The 19,952-nt window shown below is 43.5% G+C and overlaps 1 protein-coding gene across 7 annotated transcripts in view; it reads left to right on the forward strand.

Moving 5' to 3' along the window:
- Positions 1 to 19,952, forward strand: part of camkk1a (calcium/calmodulin-dependent protein kinase kinase 1, alpha a) — a 79,076-nt gene that overhangs the window by 55,089 nt on the left and 4,035 nt on the right. For 5 of the 7 annotated variants that reach the window (XM_034293298.1, XM_034293297.1, XM_034293300.1 and 2 more), the window contains 7 exons: positions 1,538 to 1,737; positions 7,926 to 7,979; positions 9,408 to 9,481; positions 11,887 to 11,974; positions 17,467 to 17,595; positions 17,687 to 17,790; positions 19,683 to 19,730. In XM_034293298.1, coding sequence (XP_034149189.1) covers positions 1,538 to 1,737; positions 7,926 to 7,979; positions 9,408 to 9,481; positions 11,887 to 11,974; positions 17,467 to 17,595; positions 17,687 to 17,790; positions 19,683 to 19,730 — 697 coding nt within the window. Of the gene's footprint in view, positions 1 to 1,537; positions 1,738 to 7,925; positions 7,980 to 9,407; positions 9,482 to 11,886; positions 11,975 to 17,466; positions 17,596 to 17,686; positions 17,795 to 19,682; positions 19,731 to 19,952 lie in introns of those variants that run through there. The other 2 variants (XM_034293303.1, XM_034293302.1) reach the window with 2 other exon arrangements.

Consider the following 19,952-nt stretch of genomic DNA (forward strand, 5'->3'; position numbering starts at 1 on the left):
AGCAAGATTTGATCATTCAACAAAACATGTCTAGTTTCTAACGGGAAAGTTCTTCGACCAAGGCTACAGTGAGCTGCAGGGTTTTCTGGTGGTTCTTGTCCTCATTTAGACTCCGAGGCCCGCGGGCCCAGTTAGTGGACCAGCAGGTGACCAGAACTGTAGTTCCGTGCTGGTGAAGTGGGTCCAGCCTGTGCCAAATGAACCTCAGGAATGCCGAACTGGGCTATGCTGTGTATTACAGCCGGAACCCTCTGTGCTGATTGGCTGAAAGGCGTGGTAAATGTAAGTGATAAGGAACGAGGGGGTGTGGTATACAGCCAGTATGCCCCGGCTGAGCACTGTTCTCAGGCACGTCCATCGCTGTTCGTAAGAGGCTGTATTCCACAGGTGTGACATCATACCACCTCTCACTGCTTTAACTGCATTGGTAACAGGCTTACGGTTGCAAAGAGACATTTCAGGGAGGTGTGTTATATGCCCATTAGCCAATATACCATGGCCAAAGCCTGCATTCAGGAACAGCTCTTAGATTAGCTCTGGTCTGTTGGCCATATTACTCAGCCCTTATGCCTTATTGCTTATTTCTAGGCTGTGTTCAGACAGCCAGCCAAAGTCTTAGTTGCAACGCCAGTATTCCGGGTTTGTTAAATAGAGTCATGATTGGAAGTTGCTTCGGATGGTAGTGTGTAAATGGCACCTGTCGTTATCCTGGTCTGTCATTCACCTCTAAGTATTGACTGACATATTACTTACAGCACGTGATGTGTGTGCATTTTCTCCTTTGTGTGTCTTGTCGTTGTTATTTTAGCTATTTAAGACACTATTTATCTTCTTTAAGATTCAGAAGATGCAACGCTAATAAAAATGTAGTCGCAGTCACATATTAACCCTTTCACGCGTGAATCACAGTATTTGAACAATTAGTTTCCCCATGAGGTGTTTTGGGACACACGGGCCAATTGGAATGTTAAAACTACGGGTTGGAACCAGGGTCATGTTCACTCTGCACAGAACAAAGGAAAAATGGATGGAAACACGGGGCTGGTTTTGAATCTTTTCAGCCAACCATGGCCTTCGTATCTGCCTGGCAGTGGAACCAGTGGTGCATTTTAACAACACCTCCATATGCTGTATCTTAATTTAAGCTACTACATCTGTAGAGTATTTTTCACACTACAGAGAGGACCATGGAATCACTGACCATAAAGAATTCCTCTTTTTTTTTTTTTTGCTGCAATACCTCTTATAATTCCCCCGTCTCCCTTTCTCTTTCTCTCACTGTCTCTCAATTTCAATTCACTTTATTGGCATGACGCCCGTGTACATATTGCCAAAGTACAATGTTTCTCTCTCTCTGTCCTTGTTTTTCTCTCTCTCTCTGTCCTTGTTTTTCTCTCTCTCTCTGTCCTTGTTTTTCTCTCTCTCTCTGTCCTTGTTTTTCTCTCTCTCTCTGTCCTTGTGTTTCTCTCTCTGTCTGTTCTTTCTCTGTCTGTTCTCTCTCTCTCTGTCTGTTCTCTCTCTCTGTTCTCTCTGTCAGTGCACTACCAGAAGATTGTTCACCGGGACATCAAGCCCTCTAACCTGTTGCTGGGAGATGACGGCCATGTGAAGATTGCTGACTTTGGGGTCAGTAACCAGTTCGAGGGCAACGATGCCCTGCTCTCCTCCACGGCCGGGACTCCTGCGTTCATGGCCCCAGAGACCCTGTCAGACGTCCGTCAGAGCTTCAGTGGCAAGGTGGGGTCAGGGTGGGGTCACACACAGGCTGTGCGTGTTTATATTCATGTTAGAAGGAGGTTATTTTAAAATGTATTCATTTTGTATTTCTCAGCATGCAGGGGTTGTAACCAAAATAGTTTTCCAGTGGTTTTTGTTTCCGATCCGAAACAAGATCAGAGTCAGCATCAGCTAACGAACAAGTTCACATGGCCTGACAGGAATCTGAAATAATTTGTTGTATTTCATAAAACTGTTGAAATGTCACAATGATAGTATCCTGAGCAAGCCTTGGAAAAGTTGATCCGTTCTTTTCAAATGAAATCCATCTCTATATATTCTCAGTCACACTTAACGTCAGTACGCTACAGAAGGGCTAATGCCTTTAAAGGAGCAGTAGCTTAGACAGACACACACGCGCAGACACATGCGCAGACACAATGTTTTTCAACTGTCAGGCTTGTGACAGAGCTTACATACAGTCTTTGTTGATTATTTTTGTGCAACTGGGAAAAAATGAGTGGAAAATAAAATAACGTTATTTACTGTTCCCAATGCATTTTAAATAACAGCAATTTTACAGAACATTAGAGATCACATTCCCTTTTCTGGTATTTTCCCTAGGAAATGTTGGTTCTGGTTTTGCTCCTTGAACTGGTTCCAAACTATTTTAAAATGTCGCCCCCACTGACATGCTCATCAGAGCATGTTCCTTCTTTTGTCAGTATACTCCAAAGGTTTGGATTTAGATTTTTACCATAACATTAAGCATCCCCAAGCGTTTCTCAGCTTTTATGTGATTTGTGTACATATTGATTTCACCATTTTGAAATAAAAACATTGGAAACCCTTATGAAGCAAAAACTGACAATCTGACAAAATACAGTATATCACATCTTAGTACAACTGCCAAATACATACAACATTTGGCAATTTAGGGAAGAAAGGCAGAGCATCGGTAAGCTCTGTAACTGCAGATGACCTGGTGGGCCAAGGTAGATGACCTGGTGGGCCATGGAAGATGACCTGGTGGGCCATGGAAGATGACCTGGTAGGCCTTTGGAAGATGACCTGGTAGGCCTTTGGAAGATGGCCTGGTAGGGCAAGGAAGATGACCTTGTAGGCTAAAGAAGATGACCTGCTAGGCAAAGGAAGATCACCTGGTTGGCCAAGTTAGATCACCTGGTAGGCCAAGTTAGATCACCTGGTAGGCCAAAGAAGATGACCTGGTGGGCCAAGGTAGATGACCTGGTAGGCCTTTAGAAGATGACCTGGTAGGCCAAGGAGGATGCCCTTGTAGGCCAAGGAGGATGACCTGGTAGGCCTTTGGAAGATGACCTGGTAGGCCAAGGAAGATGACCTGGTAGGCCAAGGAGGATGACCTGGTAGGCCAAGGAAGATGACCTGGTGGGCCTTTGGAAGATGATCTGGTAGGCCAAGGAAGATGAGCTGATAGGCCAAGGAAGATCACCTGGCTGGCCAAGTTAGATGAGCTGGTAGGCCTTTGGAAGATGACCTGATAGGGCAAGGAAGATGACCTGATAGGGCAAGGAAGATGACCTATTAGGCCAAGGAGGATGACCTGGTAGGGCAAGGAAGATGACCTGGTAGGCCAGGGAAGATGACCTGGTGGGCCAAGGTAGATGACCTGGTAGGGCTTTAGAAGATGACCTAGTAGGCCAAGGAGGATGACCTGGTAGGCCTTTGGAAGATGACCTGGTAGGTCAAGGAAGATGACCTGGTAGGACTTTGGAAGACATCTACAGTTGATAACCCTAGAAACAAGGGCGTTTGCACCATTGATGATGTAACTCCTGATGGTAGAAGTAGAATGTATTCTGAATGTATAGAAATATCTTGTCTGCAAAGGTACAAAGCAAATATCTCTCTTCAGACGGCACTTCATCATACAGCAAGACAATGAACCAAAGAATATGCTGCCATAGCAACTAGGGAGTTCTCCAGGGCTAGAGAGTGGAAGGAAGTTATTTGATAGGTATGTCAATCTACAGATTTAAAACCAGCTGAACATTCTTTTGATTTGCTGAATATGACACCAAAAGATCTAAATGCAAACAACTATAGATGTCCTGCCATTATTGAATGCAAAGGAAATTACATTGAATACTACACTCAGCTAAAGGATTATTAGGAACACCTGTTCAATTTCTCATTAATGCAATTATCTAATCAACCAATCACATGGCAGTTGCATCAATGCATTTAGGGGTGTGGTCCTGGTCAAGACAATCTCCTGAACTCCAAACGGAATGTCAGAATTGGAAAGAAAGGTGATTTAAGCAATTTTGAGCATGGCATGGTTGTTGGTGCCAGACAAGCCAGTCTGAGTATTTCACAATCTGCTCAGTTACTGGGATTTTCATGCACAACCATTTTTAGGGTTTACAAAGAATGGTGTGAAAAGGGAAAAACATCCAGTATGCGGCAGTCCTGTGGTGGGATGGAGCTTCGTGCCCTGGATGTGCATCCCACATATCTCCATTAACTGCAAGATGCTATCCTATCAATATGGGCCAACATTTCTAAAGAATGCTTTCAGCACCTTGTTGAATCAATGCCACGTAGAATTAAGGCAGTTCTGAAGGCGAAAGGGGGTCAAACACAGTATTAGTATGGTGTTCTTAATAATCCTTTAGGTGAGTGTATATTTATGTGCTTAATTAGGACAACATATTCTTCTGCCCCAAAACATTTAATATTCTGAAATACATGGACTATGTATAAAAAGTGTGTTGTCGTGGAAATTAGCACAAATGACAAAAAGAGATGGCTGAATACTCAAATTGTACCTTTTATTAATACAGTAATTGTAGGGAACAGTGATTACAGTCTCGTATGCGACACACTGCTTGTTGAACGATGTCCTGACCCTGGTTAAATAGGAGTCATCCCAGGACACTAAGTGACCAGAGTAAATGAACCCTTCAAGACAGATGGGCTATATCATTACAGAACAAAGAACAGATACAAGGCTGTCCTCAGGTCTAACCAAGATCTCTTTAACAGACTAACAGAGAGCCCTGTGATCTTCACGGATGTGAGCCATAAACAAAGGCCTGTTTATTTTATTTTCATATATCAAATTAGAATTTCCACTGTGGTCATTTCTGAATGTAGAAGTCATTGTGCACAAATTCCCTCAAGTAAAAGCTGAGAATCCATCCCCTTAACTGTAAATAAGATGAACATTAATTGTTTGATTTTAAATGAAAACTTTGAGATCACGGAGCCCCCCCCTAAAAAAAACACAATGTCCCAATAAACAGTGGGTATAGCATATGTGTTATCCCTGCTAGCAGAGTGTCTGTGAATGTTAAAAGGTATTGACTGCAGCTGATGTTAACAGATACCCAGACCAGCCATGGAACCAGCAGAGGAAGCACAACAGGAAGAAGAACTTACAAATTTGAACATTAAAATTAGCCGCTCGTCAGTTACAGGAGAGTGTTTGTCGGGCCTCTCTCTTTCTCTCTCTCTCCATCTCCATTTTGTTCTGTCTCTTGGTCACTTTCCCTCTCTTTTTCACACTCCCTCCTAGTCCTTGCTTGCTAATTCAGAAACCAGCATCAGACAGCGTGTCAGGAGAGGGGAGGACAGGTAAAGAGTGGGAAGAGGAGAGACGTGTGAGGAGGCAAGGAGAATGGGAGGTGGAGAGGCGAAATGGGAGGAGGCGAGGAGTGGGAGGAGGCAAGGGGAAATGGGAGGAGGAGAGGAGAAATGGGAGGAGAGGAGAAATGGGAGAAGGGAAGGAGTAGGAGGAGAGGAGAAGCGGGATAAGGAGTGGGAGGAGGGAAGGAGTGGGAGGAGGAGTGGATGGGCCAGGAGAAGGGAGGAATGGGAGGAGGAGAGGTTCGGCCAGGAGAAGGGATGACTGGGATGAGGAGAGGTTTGGCCAGAAAAGGGTGAAATGGAAGGAGGAGAGGATCAGCCAGGTGAGGGGAGGAGTGGGAGGAGGAGAGGATCGGCCAGGAGAGGGGAGGAGTGGGAGGAGGAGAGGATCGGCCAGGAGAGGGGAGGAGTGGGAGGAGGAGAGGATCGGCCAGGAGAGGGGAGGAGTGCGAGGAGGAGAGCCCACTACTCCTTCAGTGTGATGCCCTGACTGACTGGCAAGCTCTGAGTGCTCCTATGTCCATATGTTGTTTACCAGGAGTAAAGCATAGTCAGGCATTTTAGGGGGCAATTTCCGGAAGGCATTTGATAGGATTTTTTTTTGTTGATTAGTTTGGTCACTGATATATAAATCCCCTAGTGATTGGTAGTCATCTAGTGATTAGTAGTCCTCTAGTGATTAATAATTCCCCTAGTGATTAGTAGTCCTCTAGTGATTAATAATTCCCCTGGTGATTAATAGTCTTCGAGTGATTAATAAGTCCCCTAGTGATTAGTAGTCTTCGAGTGATTAATAGTCTTCGAGTGATTAATAAGTCCCCTAGTGATTAGTAGTCTTCTAGTGATTAATAATTCCCCTAGTGATTAATAATTCCCCTAGTGATTAATAGTCTTCGAGTGATTAATAAGTCCCCTAGTGATTAGTAGTCTTCTAGTGATTAATAGTCTTCGAGTGATTAATAAGTCCCCTAGTGATTAGTAGTCTTCTAGTGATTAATAATTCCCCTAGGGCAGGGTGTCCAAACAGTATCCGCGGAGGGCCGAGTGTCTGCAGGTTTTTGTTCTCACTTTGTACTTGATTGACTAATTAGGTTACTAATTGGTTAGTTTCTACACTCACCTGGTTGTTTAGGTGTGAACTGGGAACCAATTTATAGAAAAAACCAAAAACCCGCAGACACACGGCCCTCTGTGTAACTGTTTGGACAACCCTGCCCTAGTGATTAGTAGTCCTCTAATGACTTTTTCAAGAGAAAACGCTCTTCCACTCATTATATAAACAAGAGTAGAAATACTTCCAGAAATGGAAGTGGTTATATTGAGACCTCCCCATGTCACTGGAAGATGTTTAAAATACATCACACATCAGAAGCCTATCTCTCCATCGCTCATGAAATTACAGTAGTCTGTCTTTATCAGTCTGGAACAGATTGGCTGTGTACTGCTGTACTCTAGTTCATGTGATAAGAGACTGGCTATGTGGCTGTGGCAGTATGATACAGCAGCTGGGGTTGGAGGGCTGTGTCTCTCAATCATAGTGCCAGACAGCCAGCCAGGCAGCCATGTAGAGAGAGTCTCCCAGCCAGGCAGTCGTGTAGAGAGAGTCTCCCAGCCAGCCAGGCAGCCATGTAGAGAGAGTCTCCCAGCCAGCCATATAGATTCTCCCAGCCAGGCAGTCGTGTAGAGAGAGTCTCCCAGCCAGGCAGCCATGTAGAGAGAGTCTCCCAGCCAGCCATATAGATTCTCCTAGCCAGGCAGTCATGTAGAGGGAGTCTCCCAGCCAGCAAACCATGTAGAGAGAGTCTCCCAGCCAGCCATATAGATTCTCCTAGCCAGCCAGGCAGCCATATAGAGGGAGTCTCCCAGCCAGGCAGCCATATAGAGGGAGTCTCCCAGCCAGCAAACCATGTAGAGAGAGTCTCCCAGCCAGGCAGCCATATAGAGGGAGTCTCCCAGCCAGCAAACCATGTAGAGAGAGTCTCCCAGCCAGGCAGTCAGTCAGTAAGTCTGCTACAGAGGAAGGGATGAGAAGGGAGGGGCAGGATGAGAAAGATAGAGAATGTGGGATGAGAGGGATGAGAGAGAGGGAGAGAGAACATGGCAGGGATAATGGTGATGGATGACTGCAGGTTGAAGCTTGATTGTCTCTGCTTCTCCTTGCTATTGGATTCCAACTCCTTTTCAGGGACGTTGGGGATGAAGATCAATCTTCAAAAATGTGTGTGTTGTGTGTGTGTTGTGTGAGTGTTGTGTGAGTGGTGTGTGTGTGTGTGTGTTGTGTGTGTGTGTGTGTGTGTGTGTGTGTGTATGAGTGTTGTGTGTGTGTGTGTGTGTGTATGTGTGTGTGTTGTGTGTGTGTGTGTGTGTATGAGTGTTGTGTGTGTGTGTGTGTGTGTGTGTGTGTGTGTGTGTGTGTATGAGTGTTGTGTGTGTGTGTATGAGTGTGTGTGTATGAGTGTTGTGTGTGTGTGTGTGTGTGTGTGTGTATGAGTGTTCTGTGTTTGTGTGTGTGTGTGTGTGTGTGTGTGTGTGTACACTGCTGCAACTCCTCCAACCCTTTGATGGTTCTTGTTTTTCAGGCCCTGGATGTTTGGGCTATGGGAGTGACTCTCTACTGCTTTGCGTTTGGGAAGGTAAGACCTATTTCTGTTCTCATCTCTCCTGCCTGCCCACAACGTGTGTGTGTGTGTGTGTGTGTGTGTGTGTGTTTAGTGACGTTCTATAGAAGACATGGAGAAGGTGTTTCTCCCATATGTTGATAGCAGTGTGTCTGACTTTATGGCTCTCTATGCTGGTGGCACCCTAATTGGGGAGGACTGGATTGGATCATAAATCTAATAAAGGAAAAAATATTTTGAAGATCTACAATGATGAGCCAGAAAATTGTGACCACCTGCCTAATATGCTGATGTGCTGCCAAAACTGCACCGATCTGCCGAGGCATGGACTCTGTAAGACCCCAGAAGGTGTCCTGTGGTATCTGGCACCAAGACATTAGCAGTAGATACTTCAAGTCTTGTAAGTAAGTGGATCGGACTTGTTGGTCCAGTACATCCCTCAGATACTCAATCAAGTTTGAGATCAGGGGAATTTGGAGGCCAGGGCAACACCTTAAACCCTTCATCATGTTCCTCAAACCATTCCCCAACAATGTGTGCAGTGTGGCAGGGCGCATTATCCTGCTGAAAGAGGCCACTGCCATCAGGGAACACCATTGCCATGAAGGGGTGTACCTGGTTTGCAATAATGTTTAGGTAGGTGACAGGTGTCAAATTGACATCCCCATGAATGGCCGGACCCAGGGCTTCCCAGCAGAACAGGACCCAGGGTTTCCCAGCAGAACACTGCCCAGAGCATTGCACTTGTGCCAAGTCACTGAAAGTGACAAGTCATTAAAAATGACTTGGCAGTTCGGACCAGACAGGATAGCTTTCATTGCCCTCGCACATCAATGTGCCTTGGGCCCTTGAATATTTATGTGAGAAAAATGTATTTGAAACTGCATTCAGTGTTGTCCCCTTTAAGTCCAATTAGGATGATTAGATTAGATTAAACTTCATTAATCTTATTAGGATTATGCTAACTAAGATAAGTCTATCTACCTTTTTATTCTCTCATAATGTAAACAAGCCTTTACTTTGCATGATCATTTTCGTAGTGCTTGAATTCAAACCAGCCTATTAGAGACATACCACGCGAGATTGTGACCACCAATCGCGGGAACATTTGGCGGAATTTGAGAGCATTGCACAGAAACTTGATTTAGTTCCGAGGTAGAGTGCTCCACATCTTTGATAGAGCCGACCCTTTGCAAAATGTGGCACACGCTACCTCGGAAGAAGGCGTCATGAGAGCGTTCAATTTTTGCAAGTTTACACAACAACATTTGCTAGAAACTTGAGTCTTCTATGATGTCTTGTCGCGGTTGTTACCTAGGGAGCTGTTACTAGGGTTACTGAACTGTGTTTCTCCAAGGTGTTCTTAGAATAGTCTTAAATATAATTATAACCCTTCTCTCTCCTCTTTTCTTCTCTGGCTCACATTCAAATCTCTTCTTGCAGTGTCCGTTCATCGATGAATATATCCTGGTTCTACACAATAAGATCAGGACTAAATGTGTGGAGTTCCCAGAGTCGTAAGTGTTTCTCTTTCAGTCGTAATCTGTCTCTCTTTCTATCTGTCTATAGTATCTATCTATTTCTCTCCCTCCCATCCACCCACTCTGCCTGCCTCCTCGTTTTATTTAATTAAATAGACTTCATGATCCAGACGCAACCACCACACAGGCAAATCCAGTATTGCCAGCTTAGTTGTTTCAAAGTCAATGCCTAGGAAATACTCACTCCTAGGAACATAGACACACAAAAGCACACACAAATTACTGTTCACCAATTAGTGCTTGGTTTTGTTTTGATAGAAAACTGTCATTTTCAACTATTCTTTTGTTAAATATATTTTAATTAAATGTAGACTGAAATAATTTTTTTAATCTGTATGATGTTGATGGTGCCCGATGCTATAGATCCTCAATGGTAATATATTAATTGGTTTTGAGTATTACTTTGTTTTTACTTTTTTGTTATTTATGTTCAGTGCTAACATTAGCGACCAGACAACCACTAGCCAGGCAGCCATGTAAAGTAATCTCTCATGTCTTTAGGTTGGCTGGTAATAGTTGCCACTGGCTAGCTAGAGGCTACTGGTTGGCTAGCTAACAGCTACTGGCTAACTAGTGTTTTTGGCTAACATCATTTCTAGTAGTTCAGTTCTATAAAGTCGACAAGGCATGCTTTCAGGTAAAACTACAATCAGTTACAGAGCTGCCACTTGTCTCACTTAATAGTTTTTTTTTTTTTTTATGTTTGCGTCGGATAACTCCTCTTCCTGTATCCCGGTGAGCAATGGATTATGGTCATTAGAGTTAGGTTTCTGTGGAGTTAGATTTACTATTTGCATAATGAAACTATAACTCCCTAAAGCCCAGCGTCCCATTTCCTTTGTTCCACATTTTCTCTCTTCAAAGACTGAAATAGAATCCAGCTAATTTAAATGACTTTGGTTCAGTTGGATATTTAACAACAACACTAACACACAATGCTCAGCAGTAACAGGTGTAACTATTCTTGTGGGGACCCCGAACATTAAACCTGGACTTAACTCCTAACTCAAATTATAACCCTTACCCTAAGGGTAGCTTTTCCTGATTCTTCTTCATGGGCAAATGCAAAATGTCATCAAACATTTCAAAAGTTCCTTGTTTTAGTATCCTTGCAGGGAGTTTTGCCTACCACCAGGATAGTAGAACATGCGCACACACACTCACACACACGCACATCCTTCAAAATAAATACTGTTGTGTTCCCAGTGAATCCCAGTGAATATCCACAGTGTCAGTGGTGGCCCGCTGTTGCCCTCTCTCCCCTGTCTCTCCTAATCTCTCCTCCCCCTCCTCCACTCGGCTTTCTGGGAAAGGCACCCAGATAAGTAATAGCCTGGAGGCAATTTCGAGTCTCAGTGTCAGATACAGGAGAGGAAAAAAGGGTATTGAAACTGACATAAAAAAAACGAAGAGAGACGGAGCACAGTGTGATAGAGGTGGGGAGAAAGAGGTATAGCGAGAGAAAGCGAGAGACTGAAAGGAAGAGTGAAAGAGAGAGGTAGATAGAGAGTGTCAGTCATGGTGTCTATGAGGAGAACGTTATTTTGTCATACCCAGCCTAATGAAAGAGAGTGTGAGTGTATATGTTTGTGTTTCTGTGTGTGTGTGCTCCCTTTTTGCATGCTTCTATGTGGGGTTTTTATGCGTGTGATTCTGTCTGTGCGTGCGTGTGTGCACAGGTTTTTACTATAATTGTCGGGACCTAACATCCCCACAAGGAAAGATTTGACATTGTGGAGTTGTAGCTGGTTCCTGTGAGGTTAGGTAAAAGTATACATTCAGCTTATGACTCAGAGCAGTGAAATTCAAACCTTTTTTTCTTTTGCAGAGTTTGAATTCTGCAGCATCCAAACTACACTGGTGCAATGAGAAATCAACCCAGTTGTCCTTTTTTGTTGGGCTTCCTCACTTTTCTTTTCTGTGAACCAGAGGTCTTCGTCAGATCCTGAGATGTATATCCATGCCGAACCGTGTCTGTGAAAATCCTTCCAACACCCATAATATACTTGATTTTAGCGAGTCGTTTCATGTGCATTCTATTTTACAGCCTGGCCACGCGTGGGTTATGTTCTACAGCTTAGCATGTTCACGGAGACATGGCACATTTTAAATGTTGAACCATGGAAAATGGCCAGTTGAGACTATGTTGTAAGCTAATTATGTTGAGGTTATTTTTTCATAATATAATTTCAGATTCGGTTGGCCTTTTGCAAAGTATCATGCCGATCCGAAGTCTGTGGCCACCGTGTGTAACTAGATAATCTCCAGCCCAGTTGGATAGCCTACGAAAAATATAACGAGAACGTATATCTCGTAGCAAGCATATGCTAGCTCTGAACTCTGACCTCTGTGTATCTGTCTGTGCTGGTGTGTTTTTGTAGGCCGGAGATTAGTGAGGAGTTGAAGAATCTCATCCTAAAGATGTTGGACAAGAATCCTGACACCAGGATCACCGTACCAGAGATCAAGGTAAAGTCCTTAAACTAGAATCTCTATACCAGTGGCAACAGTAGCAATCAAGCTCTGTCTCGTGTACACAAACATTCATGCTCAAATGAAATTAAGTCAGTCAAGTCACAAACTTGCAGTACGTTCTGGTTATTACTCGTCATCACTGGCTGGGCGAGCAGCGTCCTTGAATTCTGATAATTTTCACAATCATTATTGAAGATTTTAGTGAGCTTTAAAATTACATTTTATATAAAAAAAAGATATATATTATGGGTGTCCTAATAGACTTTTGCAGGGTCTTGGACCCCCCCCCCCCCCCCCCCCCGGTGTACATGAATCAACATTCTCTCCAAGTCACCTCACTATCTACTTATCACTGGTTTTAATGTAGGCAGGCCTATATGCAGCACTGTTGGCAAACTGGTAAAATATTATGCTTTTACTCTTTTAGTGCAATCGTCAGACCTGTGAAATGTTATGCCGACATGAAACAATTTCATTCAAATATGTAATATCAGTGGCTTCAAAAGATCTAGAGAGTGTTATGTATATTCTGTTTTGTATGTCTATAGCTGGCAGCATGGCACTAGAAACTAGACAAAACATTGCACTTAGTTCACCTTGTCAGAGTATTAGTCTGATTGATAACATTGTAAGAGAAGCACAGTAACGTTCTAATGAAGCGCAGTTGGGTGACTGGTGAAATGCTGTGCCTAGATGAGCTCGGTTGGCCGAATGCTAAAACCTCATATAGGCTTATATAAGATCGTTAGAGCCCAGCACTGACTGAAACATTCATCTTGGTCATTTTCTCTTTGAAGGTTGGGGCTGTTTTTTGTTACTAGATGATAAGCTGCTTATTGTAGGGTTTTCTGCCAGAGGGAAGGGGGGAACTGGTCCTCTGCTAATCAAACAGACCTGCTGTGGCCAGATTCATATCTGATCCTCTGCTAATCAAAGAGTTTTTTTGTTGCCAGATTCAGCACCATGGACAGCACTACAGTTAATCAATTGCAAATCCAAACACACTGTGAATCGTGGCATTTTAAGATGGACTGCATTTTGTTTCGCACAAAAGCTGACATTTAACAAATGCATTCGTTATAATGCACCAAAGAAATCTATTGTATTTCTCAAAGGCTTGTTTTTTTCAAACATATGATATACTTTTTCTCACTACCCAAAGATGAGAATATATAATACCAATAAATACATTTGTTACAACTCAGCCATTGTTTTTTTTTTCACTGCTCTCCGAATCTGCAGATTCGGCACAAGGGGTTGTGGTTTATTGCCGATATTGCAAAACTGTAAGCGCATATACCACAAGATGCCTTATAAAACCAGTTACCAAACCCAATGAGATCAGTAAAAAGTGATATGGTTTCATTCCTGTGGTATGCAGTCTCTTATAAACCATATGGTTTGAATCTGAATGTTGATTGGCCAGTAGCCATTGTATGTGAGGCTGTATACTATCACATCACTTTTTACTGCTCTAACTGCATTGGTTACTGTTTGTAAGAGCAATAAGACATGTCAGGGTTTCTGATATTTTGTCAATATATCATGGCTAAGCGCTAAGCCCATGCACTCTGTGATGCATTGTGCGTAACAACTCCATTGGCATTATACAACGCCCCCTTGTGCCTTGTTTACTTATACAATAGCTGTCAGCCAATCAGCATTCAGCTTTTAAACCACTGATTTATGAAGCCTCATATACCACAGCTATCAGCTAGTGAGAGTTCAGGATTCAAACTGTAGAGTTTACAATTTGCTTCTGGGTAGAGATATCATCATCTAAGTTCAGAGTTGAACAGATGCCTTTCATCTTCCATGCTTGTATGAAACCTCCAGAAAACATCTTACATTTTTAAATGTGTCTTTTTCTCAGCTGTTGTGATGCATTTGCTGGACTTGTCTTGAGTGCTGAACTGATGTTCTTGCTGTTTGGTATTTTTGATTGTCTTGTCTAATTAGCGTAAGAACATTTACACATTGCATATCTTATAATTTAAAAGTTATATTTTATGTCAAGCTGTTCATATAAATAAAATTTACCAGTTTCTTGCAGTTATTCATCTCTGGAAAATAGTTTTGAGGGAGAAATCCTATTAAATCTAGGTAACCCAGTTCCTATAATTAAATTCTTACATGCGCGCACACACACACATTGTAAATGTTGCATGTTGCCTGGGGTAATGGGCCATCTGGGTGTCAATACTCCCTACCAGACCATGTCCCTTGGCCATTATGTCTGTTAGCCTTCTGTAGGACCAGAGAGCCTCAGATAAAACAATACTTTGTGTCAGAAGAGATGTGTCTGAAACTTATGTCACTTATTTTTTCCTCACTTTCATTCCGAGCTATCAAAAGTTCATAGTAATGCCAAAAAATCTCTCTATTTGGAAAGTAATGTTCATTCCAAAACAAATAAAACATATTTTTCTGAAATATGTGTCATAATATTCCATGAAATAGCCAGCCCCAGACATACAGATGAATCTCTAACTACCCGTGCCATTAATTAGGAAACAAACTGAAACCCTGGTGTCATCCTGCTGTCATCGTATTGTCATCCTGGTGTCGTTGCGTTGTCATCCTGGTGTCGTTGCGTTGTCATCCTGGTGTTGGTGTGTTGTCATCCTGGTGTCGGTGTGTTGTCGTCCTGGTGTCGGTGTGTTGTCATCCTGGTGTCATTGTGTTGTCATCCTGGTGTTGTTGTGTTGTCATTCTGGTGTCGGTGTGTTGTCATCCTGGTGTCGGTGTGTTGTCATCCTGGTGTCATTGTGTTGTCATTCTGGTGTTGGTGTGTTGTCATCCTGGTGTCGGTGTGTTGTCATCCTGGTGTCATTGTGTTGTCATCCTGGTGTTGTTGTGTTGTCATTCTGGTGTCATCTTGGTGTCACCTTGGTGTCATCCTGGTGTCATCCTGCTGTCATCGTGTTGTCATGCTGGTGTCGTGTTGTCATGCTGGTGTCATCCTGCTGTAATCGTGTTGTCATCCTGCTGTCATCCTGCTGTCATCCTGCTGTCATCCTGGTGTCATCGTGTTGTCATGCTGGTGTCGTTGTGTTGTCATTCTGGTGTCATCTTGGTGTCATCTCCTGGAACAAAAAACAAAGAATGTGCTTGTTCAGAACAGGATCAGGATCGACTGAGATATAAAAAAATAAAATAGATCTTCTACAGTGGATATAAAGTATATACACCCTTGTTAAAATGCCAGGTTTTTATGATGTAAAAGAATGAGACAAAGATAAATTTCAACTTTTAATGTGACCTATAATGTGAACAATTAAATTGAAAAGTTGAGAGTAGGGCTGTTATTACCTAAATGCCTGATCGCAATTATTTGAGCCTGATCGCAATTATGTTTATGACAACTATGACTCCATATGTTTCCAATCTGAATGAGGGAGTTTTACGCAATGTTAGAAATATCTCAACAAATCCCATGCAAATGATGTCAGTTTCCATCAATTACGATGTCTAGCCCAGAGGTACCGAAGAACGTTTGACAGCTCTGCGTAAAGTTATGTGCCCAGATTATTTACTGAAATCATTGGCTTCTTAATTTCAGTGTGTTTAAATTCAGTAGAATTTTTTTTTGCAGTGCAACTTTATGTAATTTCGCAATATTAGCCTATTATTTAATAGACAAACGTGTTTCAGTCGCCTGTTTGTTGCATCAACTCTGATCGACAAAAGAATATTTTTACTAATATTGTAAGCAAACTTTTGTAATTTCCATCCATATTTTCTAATATGATAATGTGCATTAAAATGTATGGATATACAGTGGGAAGAACAAGTATTTGATACACTGCTGATTTAACAGGTTTTCCCACTTACAAAGCATGTAGAAGTCTGTCATATTTATCATAGGTACTCTTCAACTGTGAGTGACGGAATCTAAAAAAAAAATCCAGAAAATCACATTGTATGATTTGTAAATAATTAATTAGCATTTTATTGCATGACATAAGTATTTGATCACCTACCAACCAGCAAGAATTCCGGCTCTCACAGACCTGTTAGTTTTTCTTTAAGAAGCCCTCCTGTTTTCCACTCATTACCTGTATTAATGGCACCTGTTTGAACTTGTTACCTGTATAAAAGACACCTGTACACACACTCAATCAAACAGACTCCAAGTTAAACTACAGGGATATCAATATGTCCAGTTAGGAAGCATAAGTGATTGAGAATCAGTGTCACCTGTTTTGTGACAACAGGTACACTGGAGAGGCAACAGCAAGACAACCCCAAAAAGGAAATGGTTTTGCAGGTGGTGGCCACAGAAAATTGCTAGTGTCCTTGTCACTACTGGTAGCATGAGGTGGTACCTGCAGCCCATTCAGGTTACACAGGCAGTCCAGCTCCTTCAGGATGGCACAACCATACACGCCTTCACAAGAATGTTTGCTGTGTCTCCCAGAATTGGCAGGTACACCATTGGCAACCCATACTCTTCACAGATGAGAGCAGGTTCACACTGAACATGTGACAGACGTGAAAGAGTCTGGAGACACCATGGTGAACGTTATGCTGCCTGCAACAACATGCAGAATGACCAGTTTGGCGGTGGGTCAGTGATGGTCTGGGGAGGCATATCCTTGGAGGGTCGCACAGACCTCCACATGCTAGCCAACGGTACCCAGACTGCTGTTACGTACCAGGATGAAATCCACAGACTCATCCTCAGACCTTACACTGGTGCAGTGGGCCCTGGGTTCCTCCTGGTGCCGGACAATGCCCGGCCTCATGTGGCCAGAAAGTGTAGGTAGGCAGTTCCTGGATGATGAAGGCATTGATGCTATTGACTGGCCCTCACGTTCCCCAGACCTGAATCCAACTGAGAACCTCTGGTATGTTATGTATGCATCCAACTAGCACCACAGACTGTCCAGGAGCTCACTGATGCCCTGATCCAGGTCTGGGAGGAGATCCCTCAGGACACCATCCGCCGTCTCATCGGGACCATGCCCAGATGTTGTGGGGAGTGCATACAGCCACGTGGGGACCAGGAAGTGACCAGCAAACGACCTGTCACATTCAGTAGTGTTCAGTAGTGTTCAGTAGTGGATATAAAATTACAACAAAAAAAGATGAATGTGATGCTATTACTGGTTCACTGAATGCTCTATCCAGAGAAGAATATACAACTGTTGTACAAAATATGATTCGATCTCAAATCTGAGGCCTATTTATTTATTTATTTTGCTAAATACGAAAGGATAATGATAATGATTATGAAACAATACAGTTAAATTATAAATTATGAAATATGATTGCAATTTCAATCCTATATTATAACTGTACAGTTGAAGAAATATTTACCACAGACATGTCGGCACTCAAATGTGCGTAAGTGTGCTCTTGGTTATGCCTAGATTCTGTTCTTGCCTAAGAACAAATCCCAAATAAGAAAACATTGGTGAACATCTGAATCTCCATGGAAACGGCGTGAGTGGATTTTAAGAAGGAACGTCTGTGTTCCTCAGTTGGACCCGTGGGTGACCCAGAATGGTTCTGACCCCCTTCCTCTGGAGGAGGACCACTGCAGCATGGTGGAGGTCACTGAAGAGGAGGTGAAGAACTCTGTGAAGTTCATCCCCAGCCTGTCCGCCGTGGTAAGGAGCCTGTGTGTGTGTGTGTGTGTGTGTGTGTGTGTGTGTTGGGAGTTTGTGAACCACCTGATTGTGTGTGTGTGTGTGTATTCAGATCCTGGTAAAAGCCATGCTGAGGAAGAGGTCATTCAGTAACCCGTTTGAGTGCCCCAGGAGCCGAGAGGAGAGGTCCATGTCTGCGCCAGGCAACCTGCTCATGTGAGTGCTGTGCTCCCACTGTCAGACTGGAGGGTCATCCAGCGCACTCTGACACCCTCGAGTGTTTCTCCTGTGCCACGTCCGGCTTTCCAAGCACCGGGGGGGCATGTATGCGTGGGCAGGGACACCCTCCATCCGTCCCCCCTACCCGCCCAACGGTGTCTGTCTCCGTCTCTGCCAGCATGCGTCTCTGTCTTCAGTCTGTCTCCGCTCTCTGCCAGCTTGTCTCCCTGTCTCCAGTCTCCTGGGTCTGGCAGTAAATAAGAGGGAGACTGTACCCGTGCCATTGCTAGCTGCCAGTAAGTACAGAGCGGAGGTTCGCTTGTCTTACAATCCTGCTGGAATGGTCAACCGTGGAAATAAATTCATATTGTGGGTTATACATTATGCCTGCACTGGACCTGTCATTTGGAGCGATTTTATTCAAACGTTTAACATCACCGGGCTAATAAGGATGTAGAAGGTTTTTGGTGACTTGGAAATAAAACAAGGTGCTGTCTGTGGAGGAACTGGATTTCGACCCGTTTTATAGATTATTCGAGTGAGTCAACCAGTTAATGTAAAAGATGAATTTAATAAGAGCGTGTACTATTGCATTACAAGTATTAAAGATAGCAGTACTCTGGAGATTTGAAGTTACAAGGGTGAGTCGGAATAAAGAAAGGTTGAGGAGGAAGCCCCCGTTCTGAGGCTCAGTCTTTGTTATAACCAAAATAAGGATTTGGGGGATGTTTTATGATTAACGACCACTTAGCTTTAACGACCACTTAGCTTGCCGCTAAGTGGTCTTTGGGCACGTTCCAATCTACGCCTTCCTTCTTAGGCCTCAACAACTAATGAATTACATTTGGTCTCGGACGCAGAAACTGAGAGGAATGCGTGTAAATAGAAGAGCAGCAACAACTGGTATTCACATGACATTATAACATTAACTTTATAAAATGCATACAAAGTAGATGTTGTAGGAGATATACGCCACTTGCCGTGTAAAGGGCACATGTGATTGGATATACTAAATAATTGAATGGTTAAACATGAAATTAAAAAAATGTCAGTTCATCTGTGTCTCCTGACAGCCTGTCAGAGCATTAGCATGATAAAATTGAGACGCTAATGGGCCAGCGAGGGCTGACACATGGTGACATCTATATGCAGTGCATTATTACTGCTTATGTATCGGATAATCCTCTATCCATTTTGTTGAGTGGATTGGTTGAGGTTTTCACCCACCGACAGGATCACACTGTTGGCCACAACCTCTGTGGTCTGTTCATCTATCCAGTGGGAGGGGTCGGCCGAGGACGAGTCAATGGGTTGGGTCGGTGGTGGATGTGTCGCTGGGAGGTGTTGAGCAGTGTTAGGAAGTGTTGCGTATTGATAGGAGGTGTTGAGCAGGGTTAGGAAGGGATGTTTTGATTGGTGGTGTTGGGCTGGGTTAGGAAGGGATGTTTTGATTGGTGGTGTTGGGCTGGGTTAGGAAGAGAGATTTCAATGGGAGGTGTTGGGCAGGGTTAGGAAGGGATGTTTTGATTGGTGGTGTTGGGCTGGGTTAGGAAGAGATATTTCAATGGGAGGTGTTGGGCAGGGTTAGGAAGTGTTAGAATGTGTTGATATTAAAGAGGATGTGTCTAGAATAGAAGGCATGTGATGCTAAGTACCCAGAGAAAGCACAACACCACTGCCCCCTGCTGGTGACATGACTCAGCTGGACCGGTCACGACCAACTTCACCCTGTAATCTATCTTAACTGAGGACGGCATAGGGACACTTCCAGCTTACTCCTCACAATCCCCAAACCATTAGGAAAAAACCGTGAAGCGGATTTGATCCGTGGCTCTGACCTCTGACCTCTGACCCTTTGTCCGTTTTCTCCCCCGTTCCAACTGCTGCAGGGATGTGTGGCCGTTCCGCCACTCTTTAAAACTCCACCCCTTGCTAAGGTAACGTTGTGACATCACTGGTCGGACGTGCTGTCTGGCCAGACTTGTATCCACGCCCCATCCATGCTGTTGCCCCCACCCATTTACGTTTCTTCATGACAAAGACAGGCTTTTTTATGTGTGGCAATCTGAGGCCTCTTCATCTCCCTGTTACATGTCACGTATAGTTGTCAGGCATTGGCTGGCTGTGTGATGTCATTAAAGACGGTACGTTTGGTTGGT

Source organism: Esox lucius, chromosome 7 (genome assembly GCF_011004845.1).
Source record: "Esox lucius isolate fEsoLuc1 chromosome 7, fEsoLuc1.pri, whole genome shotgun sequence".
In the NCBI taxonomy this organism is placed as follows: Eukaryota; Metazoa; Chordata; class Actinopteri; order Esociformes; family Esocidae; genus Esox; species Esox lucius.